Here is a 12,579-nt window from a genome sequence, read left to right on the forward strand (position 1 = left end):
TGTGGAAGTTAATCCAGTGAAAGTCTTATTTCTTGTTTCTGTCCATAGAGATACAAAAGTTCTGAAAGTCAGTGGTTTCCCCTTTAATTTGCAGGCCATGAAGCATGCAGTCAATAGTTGTGCTCGTTCAATACTGAAAAAGGGGCCACTGCAAAACACAGAAGTGGGGCAGCCTGGTTCTCAATTCCATGAGGTACCATGTAACAGGAATACTGCTTTCACCTAAATGTGGTTGTTAGGGTTGCTGCTGACACACTGTAAATTACCTTGGTTCTTTTGCATAGTAGTTTCATTGGTTTACTCTCTGCACGTCAGTGTTACCTCAGTATTGATAGTGTTTAGCTTCTGTGGTGAAGCTCAAATGCTCAGTTTGATGGTGTGTTGAACTGAAATGTGCTATTTCCCAACAGGCTACATCTTGACCCATTTGACACTGAGGATAGCAGAACAGATTGTAATGAGATATGCAAAAATCTCCCTGTAGAGACATCAATAGTTATAAAAAAGGATGGTGTTTCTACAAGTCTTTTTAGTGGCCATAGTCAACAAGTTTTAGAACTAGTGTACAAAACTCTCATTCAGAGTATTTTAACTTTTCATCTTCCTGCCTGGTACGGTCACCTAAACTGTAGAACTAAGAATAAACATGCAAGGATTGTGTTTATGGCAAGCAAAATAATCAGCAAAGCCCACAAGCCCTTAACTGGATGTTTTACAGAAAGAACTTCCATCCTCTCTCTCTCTTCAGCCAGTTTGAGCATGTGAGCTCCTGGAGGCTCTATAGAGCCACTCTAGCAACTAAACATATATTTAATTTAATATATTTAATATTCTTAACTTTTTTTTAAAGTGACTGATATTTAAGCCACAGACTTGAACTGTTTTTAATACGGGACATGAGATTGTCTTTGTGTTTGTTCTACTAACTGCTTGTCTGTCTTTATGCTGTTGTTTCTTGTATTTGGTGAGCCAAAGACAAATTTCCACCCTGGTGGACAATGTATATTACGTTGCACTTCTGGCTGGCCTGGAAAAGGGCTTCCTTCCCTCTCTCTGTCACACCCTGCCAGCTTCTTCCATTCTTCCTCTTTTTGGCTTCTGGGGTTTACTGGGACTTTTTCTTGCATACTATGAGGGTTCAAGCCAGGGTGTGTTGATTTTGTATAAACTATGGGTCAGTAAAGCCCTTTGAGACTGTAACTGTGATTATGAACTGTTGAAAAGTTAGAAGTGTACTTGAACTTGAACCACTCACGTAATACATTTTGCAAATACTGCTCTGCTCAGTCGAGTAACCTTTAGCCTATGTGAGTCCACAAAGTTCATTTACTGCACAAAACTAAGCTCCCTGGCTCTGTGTATTACAGTCACATCACATTCATATTTATTCTTCCAAATGCAAGTCAACACATGGGTTATCCAACCTCTCTGAGCAGAATAACCTACCTCTCTCACATCACAAACTATTCATCCTTCATTTGGGTATGATAGGGTGAGGGAGTTTTCCAACTTCACGCTTGATATTGTCATTAATGTTCAGGGTGGCATTGAGGAGTAATACTATGTGCGTGTCCATGCGATTCAGTATTTAGTTTAGTGACCTAGATCTAAAAACCTAATGTAGATCAGTTTTAAAGGTGAGGTCCTGGTACCCACAGGGGTCCGTGAGGGGTTTCGGTAGCATCCCCAGGAAAATGAGGAATAGTTTAATTTCATAATAATGTAACACACTAGAAACTGGTATTATACAAAAATGTATGATTGTTTCATTTTGCCATTTTGAAGGTATTTGTCAATGCTCAAGTAGGACACCTACACAATACTTAACCAAACTTTTTTTTTTTTTTTTTTTTTTTACATATTAAGGTAAAATCATTTCAAATTGGGTAATCCACAGCTTAATGAAAATGTGGCTCAGAGCAAGAAAAAGTTATAAAACCTCTAGCTTAGATAATCACAATAACTATACAGTCAGCCCTGGCACTTTGTTCCCAGTAGGAGCTTTACCTGTTAGAAGGTTAGTGAATTAATGCCCCTGTTGGAAAGAAAAACAATAATAAAACAACAACTAGGGAATCTCTGTTGTCAAACTACAATACAAGGGTCCCATTCTTCTAGTCGTCGCTCCCTGAGGAAATAACAGTACGGTAGAAGGAGACGCAAGAGTGTCACCGGCAGCTCAGGCTATTTTATGACCGCACCGCACTCTGATTGCAATTCCCCGCATTCTGCACCACTATCAGGTGCCGGCTCCATCATTCGCTAAAAGGCTTCAGGGGCGGGGTTTTTTACAGCCAGGTCACACCCCCCTGCACTAGCACTTCATGCCTCTTAGAAAAAACTAAGGAGCGCAAAGCCCGTCCGTCACTGCACACTGGTAGAAAAATATGACCCAGAGAGGAGCTCCTGCGCTTCAGCACTCAAGACAACAGTTTAACTGCGATTAACTGTAGACTATTTTAAAAAAAAAAAAAATCACTGATCTTCGCTCATTCTGGTCACCACCGTTTCACATTATCCCCTCTACTGCTGTGCGTCTCCATTCTCTTTTTTGCGCTGGATCTTTCGTGCCAGAAAATGTGTGTGGAGAGCGATGGATGCGAGATTGAAGGCTGCAGCAGTTCGGATGAGGTGCGCACACTGTCGGGCAGCATGAGTCCCGGACTGAAATCCAACCCGGACCTTCACCCGTGTAAACCCGGGCAGAAATTCCGCGCCGCTCTGCTCAGATGTCGCTCACCGACTGCTGCCGCCGGGATCCTCAGTTTTGGGAATGTCCTCAATTACATGGATAGATACACTGTAGCCGGTAAGAAAGCCGCTTTCTTTTTTGCTTGTGTGTGTGTTTCAGTGGGTTATAATTGGATGAATCTTTGTTGTAGTAATCAGACAAGCCTAAACAAGGACCACAAACCGGCTTGATTCATTTGCTGGTGTCGATCAAACAGAATATGATCAATATAGGCTGTACGGCTGTAGCCCATATGCCAGTATTGTGGAGCCTAATACCAGCGCACCTAAGCTGAGACAAATGGAACAATGGGCTTGCCCAAGCGCAGTGGACTATCTGCTGTAGCTACAAGGCTTTTTACACCATGGCTGTACGTTGCATGGCTCGCAGGAGTTAGTGATTAAATCAAACATAGCCTGTCCGGTTCCTTGATGTCACTCGGGAAAACGGTGGATAATAACGATTTTCACCCTGGGCGGGTAGATAATTGCAGATCAATTAGGCGGTGGTCTTAACTCTCCATCCAGAAACCTGGCTGCATGCTTGTGCTCGGTGCAATGTAGCTGCGGGCTGATGATCTGTCAGGGCATTTTCACTGACTACCAAATGAGAGAGCAGAGCACATCACTATCGCCAATCAGTCATTAGTCCCACGGCGTTGCTGGGGATGATTTAATCCAGAATGCAATATATTCTGTGCGCCAGCTCTCTATGTGATGCTGTGATGAGACCATGTGGTGTTGATCCCTCTGAAGTGTGCGCAATATGAGTTAGACACCTTTATTTATTTATTTATTTATTTATTTATTTATTTGGATCTTTGGAGATAAAACGAATTGCATAAATATTTCAAAATGTAAAGTTTCTTTGAATCTGGCTTGAACTGGTATTGGTATGCACATTAATTTAGTGGGCGTTTTAACATTGAAAATTGACTTTAAAGTCTACAAACTAAAGTCAAGAACATTGTGCTGCATTTGTAATATTTGCCGTGCAATTAATTTTTCCCCCTCTTTTCTCAAAATCATCAGTGAAAGAGTAAAGCTCAATGAAATTACAGCTACTCATTAAAATTCTTAATTTGCGTTTCTCCCTCTTGGGCATATTATGCTTCCATCCGGCTATCGGCAACATTTTCCATTGGTAGAGTATTTTTTATTACTTGTTATGCATTCGTTATGAAGCAGGAATTACATAACCCAATGTTACACTTAATTACCGTGCGTGTTAATAAAACGTACGCGCTTTGAACCACATCAACGTTTTATCCTTTTTTCCTCCCACTTTTGTGCTAGTTTAGGTGAAGGCTAACTCAGGTCCACGCTTAATAAACGTGGGTTGGACTTTGGGCAGTGGCATTGAATGGGTTAAACATATTGCAGCAGCAAGAAGAATGGAGAGGAGTGTACACATGGCGATGGTGGGCTATTCTGTAAAAAATGCCTTCTTGGGCTCAGTACAGGTTTCTAGTAATCAAATGTACCATACACATGTATATTAAATATTATCATATAACCTGCTATAACTACAGTAATGTATTATCTATAAACACATACATAAAAAAAAAAAAAAAAAATCACTTATACTATTCCTATGATATTCCTATAGGGGCTTATAAGTAATTTTATTGTGACCTTATCGCACTTCATGGTATTTTTCATTTCCTGTGGTATTCCTATCATATTCCTGCATTTTTTTCTGTGATATTTGTATACGAACCTTCTGTTTTGTCCCTTAAATGTATTACCGTATTAGTTCTTTTTGTTAGATATCACATCAAAGTCTGACATTAGTCTTTGTGAAACCTTGGAATAAACTGGAAGAATTCTGAATATAGTTACACTCAGTTTTTGACAGAATGTAAGAGCAGTTAATTCAATCAGAGCAACATGTACAGTTTGATAGCCACAGGCCTGCACGGCTCATCATCCTGCAAGGCTTTGGGCTCCTGTCTGTCAGCAGTCATGAGCTGAGCTGCCACAAAGCCTTGGGCATCTGACTGATCACTTCTAGTGACTGCTTAGGCTTTGAGCTGCTGAATCTAAAGTCATACCAAGAATGTGTTGATGTACAATTGCATATCTAATCTTAGCATCTTCAAGCACCACTCAGCCACAGTAAATAGTCTGAAAAGCCACATCCTCCTCAATCCCAGATCCAGCAGATGAGCCAGACTCCCTTTACAGTAGTGATTTGTACTCCTGTCTCCTCACACCTCCTCATCCTTTGATCAGCAATAACCCCTCATTAAAGGGCTCAAACCCATCTCTATTGTGCTCTATTCCCTCATTGTGATCAAACTAGTGACCATGCTGCTGACAATATTATGAGAATATTGTGAAGGAAAAATTGTCTGTAAAGCTGTTGCTTGGCAGGACTTGGGAGTGCTTGTTATGCTGTGACAGGAGCAAGACTGATTGAAGAGAGAGGAGGAGAAAGTGAGCAAAAGAAAGGAGGAGGAAGGGAGTGTGGGATGGAAGGAGGCGGCGGAGAGGAGGGGTGGGTGCCGCAGCAGCCTTGACTAACTCTCGTGGGGAGAGGCTGCACTCAGTGCATGTGGTGCAGTGGGGGTCCCTCCGCGGCACCTGAATGCTGGACTTATGCATTATGCATTGGGCAGCATGTGCATCCCACCCTCACACAGGATGAGAGGCGGGACCCCTGCAGCTAATACAACTAATATCTATAAAGTTATCTGCCTCTCTCTGTCTCTCTCTCTCTCTGTTTCTCTCTCTCTCTCTATCTCTCTATCTTTGTCTCCTTTTCCCTCCTCTGCTGCTGTGTGAGCTACGTTGCAGTAGTAATTAGTGGAGCAGCCCATCTGTGTTGGATAGTGCGAAGTGCTTTTGCAGGGGCGGGATGGTAAGTTGGGGGAATAGGATGTACTGGTCACTGCTGGCTTCATGGCCCCTCCTCCTCTATGTTTCCAACAGCATCCATATGTTTCCATAACCTGCCGTAGATACAACCAGGACTTGCACTACCTTCTCTCTCTCTCTCTCTCTCTCTCTCTCTCTCTCTCTCTCATCTTGTTTTTCTCCCCTCTGCTCTATGCTTGTCTTTTTTTTCTTTTTCTCTTAAAACCACTTCAGTGGCAGCTGTTCAAAGCCAGGGCTGGGAAATAAGGACAAAATCAAATATCACAATATCTTTGAGTGAATACCTTGATATTAATATTGTGGTGGCACTGTAGGCATGACTATCTATGGTTTCATAAGATATTTACACAGAAGAGATTTTTAATCAACAGTGATTAGTAATGTGTATATTATGACCAAGTAGGTAGGGGCAAATAATAGAACCGCAACAAATCATTTACTGTACTGCAGCTATTAAAACAAGGATAAGACAACACTTAGGTTATCTCACAATATTACAGCATCCAAAATCTTAGATGATGTCTGGTCTGATATCACAATATCAATATAATAATACATCACACAGCCAAACTCAAAGTGCATCCGAGTTCATTGTCTTAATTGCAGTGGCACACATCCACACCTACAGACACACACATACACTAGTGAAGGGTTTCCCCCCTTAATTTGAAGTAGGGCTGAATGAGGGAGGGGGGGTGGGATAGGAGGGGGTGGGGCGGGGCTGGTTGCTGCAGTGGCTGGCAGTCAGTGGAGAGTGGAGGCAGAGCAGAGCGCAGGCTGCGTTCAAGGCGGAGCGTTGCTGTTCCCCCCTGTCAAAAGGTCCTTGTAGCAACAGCCATAACTGTAGTGTGTGGATCACTAAAGCATTGTCACAGACACAGAGGGCTACCAGGCCAGACACCGGGGCTATTCTGCTTTGCAACAATGGTGGGAAACTACCCACATCAGTACACTAGTGCATGTGCACCCACCCACCCGTACACACACACACACACATGCACACACACATGCACACAAAAAGAAGCACTGTGTACAAACTGCAGCTTGCAACTCACCACTTGCCTAATCCAAAATGATGGTTAGAACCACAAAAGAAGGGAACAGTCAGAGTGTCTTTTTATTGGAGGCTATTTTGCTCTGGATTTGATTTACAGATTTACAGCCAATATTCTTTATACAAGACTGGAATACCTCATGCCACCACTTTGTGAGCAGTGACAGCTTCAAAACAAAACAATTATATGAGACTCGAGTTGCTGCATTTCAGAAGGAGTACTTAGATCTCAGTGTGGCACTACATTTAGAGTGAAAAACCAAACTCAATATTGATTCATTTCAGTAACCCCAAATGTTCAAAAAGCAAAACACATACGAAAACAGTTTATTTGTCACGATCAGATTCATAAAGGACTTAACTTTACAGGGAGAAAATGAAGGCATGTGTCCATAATTTCAAAACCTAAACATATTCAGGGCAATGCTGAGATTTCCTCTTGAAATTTACTTTCACTATGTGTTTACTTGCTTTATTGTAATGCTCTGAAATTTCAAACGCTTTGGTGTTCAGTTCCAATTTCCACAATTTCCATATTTTTACGCTGCAGACTTGGTAAACAGACATAGCGGGTGATCTGTTTTTAGTCAGACACACACTTATGGGCCAAATCCAGGTGTGACCAGGCACAAAGGACGCTACTATTACATTTAAAGGGGTGCTGAAATGACGGAGGGTGCCAAGCAACAGCAGTTAGCCACAAACACCATGAAGAGAGGCAGACTAAGCTGTTCAAGCAGTGGATCAGGCCGTCTGAACCTTTCACCCCCAAACTCAAATCTGAGCTGGAGAGCTGCTTCAGAAGCCTGCGGGTATTTTATGGCTGTCTGTGAAGCAGACAGAGGAGAGTCTGGGGCATGAGTGGGTGTCCTTAGGTGTGGTTGAACCGTGGATGGGTGATGAGGCTGTTTGCTCTCTGCTTGCAGCATGCAGGGGAAAGAACAGGAGATCAGACTGCACTAGATTGGAGAGGAGGTGAGAGCAGCCGGATGAGTTACGATGCCCTGGCAGGGTCACCATTATCTGGCCTGTTTCATCCATAGAAGTAGCCATTTAACTCGTAGACAATTAGATGCTGTTTGCTTTTTAGAGTGCATGAGAAAGCTCAGATTTTGGCAGCCACTATGTTTAATTTAATTTGGGCTGGCTTTGAAACCTTAAATCTCGGCTGTGATCTCCCCGTAGCCCCACAAGCAGACAGTCCAAGCTCCTCGACAGCTTATCATAAAGAGGGGATTAGGTGTTTTCAGGGAATATGAGGGTATGCAGGGCAGACAGTTGGCACTTAAAGTTATTAAATCTCCATGTAGTGAAGTTAGTAAATCTCCATGTAAATAAGCAATTTAGTCTCATATTTATTCTTAAAATCTTGTTTTTCTTAAAGGAAGTGAAAGAATCCGCTCAAATCAAGTGTCATTTAGTGGGCTGATCTGTCTTGTTTCAACATATTTACTGTTGTTCCCAGTAAAATTCTTGAACTAAGGTGAAACTGCATTGGAAAGAATTGGGATTATATCGTCACACTCATTTCTTCAAAAAACAAACAAGATTTTAACACTGAATATGGGACCAAATGACTTGTTGAGATGGAAATTTTTTGCAGTGTTGATAGAGCCACCTGTGCTGAACCCCATCTACACCCTCTGTGCACCCATGGTGAACCCCTCAAGTTGAAAAGGACTTCCACAAGTTTAATCTGGCTCTTCTCCAAACAAAAATGTTGGGGAGCAGAAGATTAATGTTTCCTCCAGGCTCTTTAGTTGTCTCTGTCAAGCTGTTCACTGCAGAATAATCCCTAGGAATACCCCAAAACAGGCTTGCATCTTCTGAATGAGAGGATGACCCTTGCATGTGAACCCTTAGCATCTTGCATATAGACACAGATGACAGTGTAGTAATAATCCTCTTAAAGGCAAGCTCTTTGTCGCGCTGAAAGAAAGATGTGGCTTTTGTATAGTTGGGGTGATCTATCCAGTCTGACAAGCTATGCAGATTAGTGGTTGTTAGTTGTGTCCAGTTCCCTGTGGCTACTCATTATCACTGTCTACAAAGGCCTGAAGCATTGCAGTGCATTTACATTGTAGCCTTCCTTCGCTGTGCTGCATTTGATGTAATGTATGTTTCATTTAATCTGTATCCTCCGCACTCTTTTTCCTTCTCTTGTCACAGCTTAAAACTTATTTTTGCTGTTGTGTTGGAAGCGCATCAAATGCATTAAAGCCCACATTTTCAACTCCGCGGAGACTGAAGAAAAAGAGAACTGAAGATAGTGTAGGTGTCTGTCAGAAACATTTAAAGGGAACAGTCCCCGATCCAATGCAGATGCATATGTAGATAATAATGTCAGAGCACGATGACACCAAAAAGCTGATTGCGTTGACGTTTCCCAGCTGGGGGTAGACATGTGTCAGCATGGATCTCCTCAGCGACAAAACGCTCTATGTATCAGAATAAGACATTCAGGAAGTGTCTTCTCACTATTAAATTGAAGTGCAGGGTTATGCTTCAGGCCCTTTGCGTTTAGCTGTGGATTATTCCACCCTTCGCTCCTCTCCCTATTTCAGCGCCTCTCGTTTTATGGTGTTCATATTAAAGGTCCCCCAAACAACATGCAGCGGCATTAAAGAGATGGAGAGGGCTCTAGTAATTTATTTTATAGGGTTGCCTCTTTCTTTCAATGCTTTTTCCATTTGATGCTGAACTGCTTCAAATTAGACAAACTGCACTATATAGCACATACGCTTTTTTTTTTTTTTTGCCATCTTAGACTGTGCTTGGAAATCAGCAACGTCAATTCTGCCCTGCATCAGTATAAATACATATATATTCACTTCAGACAGCAAGATATTCACACTGTTCCACAGAATTTAAAGTGGAGTAGCTAATAAATACATGTTAGCCTGCTAAGTGAACTTTTCCAGACTGGTTTCCCACAGATATCCCAGTAATCTCTTTAGGTCCGTATCCTGGCGTGCCGTTTCCATTGCTGTGGGAAAACAGTCTGTGTGTTCTTTAGGCTCCGATTTAGCCGACGTCTGTAATAGTAACCATCGGAATTAGACAGAGCTTCTTCCTCTGGCAGTGCAGGGTCTTTCATGTGGGCACCCCAGCTTTACCATCAGTGTGGCACACTTCCCTTGGAAAAGCTCTTATACCCCGTGACCCTGGTTGTGAAAGCATGATTTCATGTCTGTGCTGGTGGTCACTGAGGGCTGACCCTCTGACTCTTTCCCCCCGCATGGCGGTTATTTTGGCGCTGACCCAACCTTGTATTCGACATCACTCATCGCAACTATGAGGCCAATACATGTACTGCATTCTGGAGGGGATATTTTTACTCAGGTGGTGCTTTAGGTTGCCTTATATTCAGTGTTAAAGGCAGTGTTTAGTCTCATGTTCAGTGTTAAAATCTTGTTTTTCTTTAAACAAGTGAAAAAATCTGACAATTGGATGACATAATCCCATGTGTTTCCAATGCTGAACAATGTGTTTCCATAATTTTCTTTAATCAAATGTAATTATTTTGATACTAGTGGGTTGATATTATTCTGCCTTGTTTCAACATATTCTTACTCTTTCCCAGAAAAAAAAGAAAACCCTGAAATAAGTGAAACTGCACTGGAAAGAAGTGGAATTATCTCATCCCACTGGTATTTTTCTCTTGTTTTAGTAAAAGCAAGAGGGAATATGAGACTAAACATTGACCTTTGAAGATGCAGATTTTTGTGCTGAAGGCCTTCCCATTCAAAGCTTCACATCATGCCATTAACAAGATTAAAGTTATCAGACAGGAATCTGAGCGACTGTTTCAACATACAGTGCTTTTCTTATCATTGCACTTCCTGTCGCCTGGAGCCTCTGCTGATCTTTGACATGTAAAGGTGGGGAAGGTAGCCTGATAAATCAATGACCTCTCCTTTGTCAGTAGCTACAACCTTTGAGCATGTTCAAACAGTCGGACTTAAAGGAGCGCAGTGTGGACATAAAGACTGAGTGGTAAATGTTTTCTTTGGTGTTGTCCTCTCCACTTCCAGGGTTTGCTTTAGGATTACAGCCCTGAGATAAACGCGGTGCTTGTTAACTTCACTCACTCCTTTAAGGGTTGTTGGAGTGACGCCGCCATGAGTCATCCATCCCAGAAGTCCAGGGATTCTCCCAAACTACGTCCAGCCCGTCCAAACACCCCATTAGCACCCAGCGTACATTATCTCCCATGTTGAAATTATGTCCCTCCCTTCCTCTCTCTCTCATTATCTAAGAAGATTAGTGTGTTTACCTGTAGAAAGACTGAAACTTCTCACTTCAGGCAGATGGTAGGATCACAGCAAAGGGAAGGCGGAGGGAGTCACTGAGCTCTTCTGTTTGTTTGACATGCTGTCCAAAAGTAGTTCAGTTCTTAAAAAATATGATTGGAAATATACTTGTTTCCTTCTCTCCCTGCATTCCGTCTCTGATGATAATCACAGCACGTTTTAAGAGGGCAGCTGTTATTACCGCAATATTATAGAAACAATTTTATGAGAGTTTTGCGTTGTTTCCACATGAATTCCTCTGTGATATGGTGTCAGCAATGTGCATCATCCATGGTGTAGCCACATCTCACACAGACCCAAATGTGACATTAGCCACATCCATTCCAACTCACTCACTCACTCACTCACACACGCACTCACACACAAGACACACACACACACACACTGCATATTGATCAACAGAATAACATCTTAGATTTTGTTGCGAGTGATGAAACTGCAGCGTCCCAAGACACACAGAGAAGATTGGATTTTTCTCCGACACATTAACAAGTTGTTCTTGTGAGGATTGGAATACAATATTGTCCTGCTTGCAGCGATAGTTACACCCAGCAGTTGTGAAAGGTGACCTGCTTTCTCTGACCCACAGCTTGCAGTAATATTGGCTCTCCACCCCCGGATGGTCCCCGCAGCTGCTAGAAAAATATTTAGACTGTTTATTTACAGCGGCCCTGTATTTGAAAACCCTTCCTTCTTGAGGAAAATTTTAATCTTTTTTCCCTCCATTTACATGTGATTGAGTAAACAGTCAGGCTTGGCAAGGGATTATGCAATCTGTTTATCCACTAGTCAGTTGCTGGATGAGGTCTTTGTGTGTGCACATGTGTGCATTCCCTCACATGTTTCATCTGTTTCTTTTTTTTTTTTTTTTTGTGGATGAATATCTATCATTTCGGCAGAGCTAGATGTGACTGCAACAAAGTTTTCATTATTGTGTTTGGTGTAAGTGTTTTATTACTCTGTTTGTGGAGGGAACCAGGTAGCTGAATGAGGGCGCTGACCCCTGTTGCAGACTTGGATGTTTCTGTTAATGCGCAAAGTCAGAGGTGGACACACACCCACACCCACACACACGTCTTTGGTCATGTAGTAGGTGTTTCTTCTGAAAAAGGTGGCTCACACTTAGGATTGAATTCCTATGAGAATGTGTCATTGGTTTGGTGTTTCCAAGATGTCAGAGGCTGGCACAAGCCTTTTCCACTCAGTCCCGTCCCTCAGGTAATTTCTGGCTAATAACGATATTTTGCTCTACCTGAGACTGAATGAAGCTGACCATTGATTGCCAGGCTAGTAGGTGTTTGATATTTCCTGGGTTTTTTGTATGCACTGTAGGATAATTTGGTTTTGGGAGTGGATTTAAGTGGCAGAGTGAGCTTAGGTGTTTATTTGTGCCATGGCTTTATATACCAGAGTGGTTGGTTACACCTCGCTTCCCATGGTGGACTATTACAACATTCTTTTGATTCTTCAGCCCCATAAAGGTTTACTGGCCCATTTTTAAATGCAAGCCCCCCGCAGGCGGCATGTCACCACAGAGCCTCGAAAAGATGATACGTGCAGCAATAGAAACGCTGACAAATACACATTTTGATCTCATATACA

The 12,579-nt window shown here is 42.3% G+C and overlaps 1 protein-coding gene across 2 annotated transcripts in view; it reads left to right on the forward strand.

The window, feature by feature from the left end:
• The first annotated feature begins 2,370 nt into the window (after positions 1–2,370).
• spns2 (SPNS lysolipid transporter 2, sphingosine-1-phosphate) overlaps positions 2,371–12,579 on the forward strand; it is a 74,926-nt gene continuing 64,717 nt past the window's right edge. For both annotated transcript variants that reach the window (XM_030069364.1, XM_030069363.1), the window contains exon 1: positions 2,371–2,809. In XM_030069364.1, coding sequence (XP_029925224.1) covers positions 2,578–2,809 — 232 coding nt within the window. In that variant the 5' untranslated portion in view covers positions 2,371–2,577. The remainder of the gene's footprint in view (positions 2,810–12,579) is intronic.

Source organism: Myripristis murdjan, chromosome 14 (genome assembly GCF_902150065.1).
Source record: "Myripristis murdjan chromosome 14, fMyrMur1.1, whole genome shotgun sequence".
Classification (NCBI taxonomy): domain Eukaryota; kingdom Metazoa; phylum Chordata; class Actinopteri; order Holocentriformes; family Holocentridae; genus Myripristis; species Myripristis murdjan.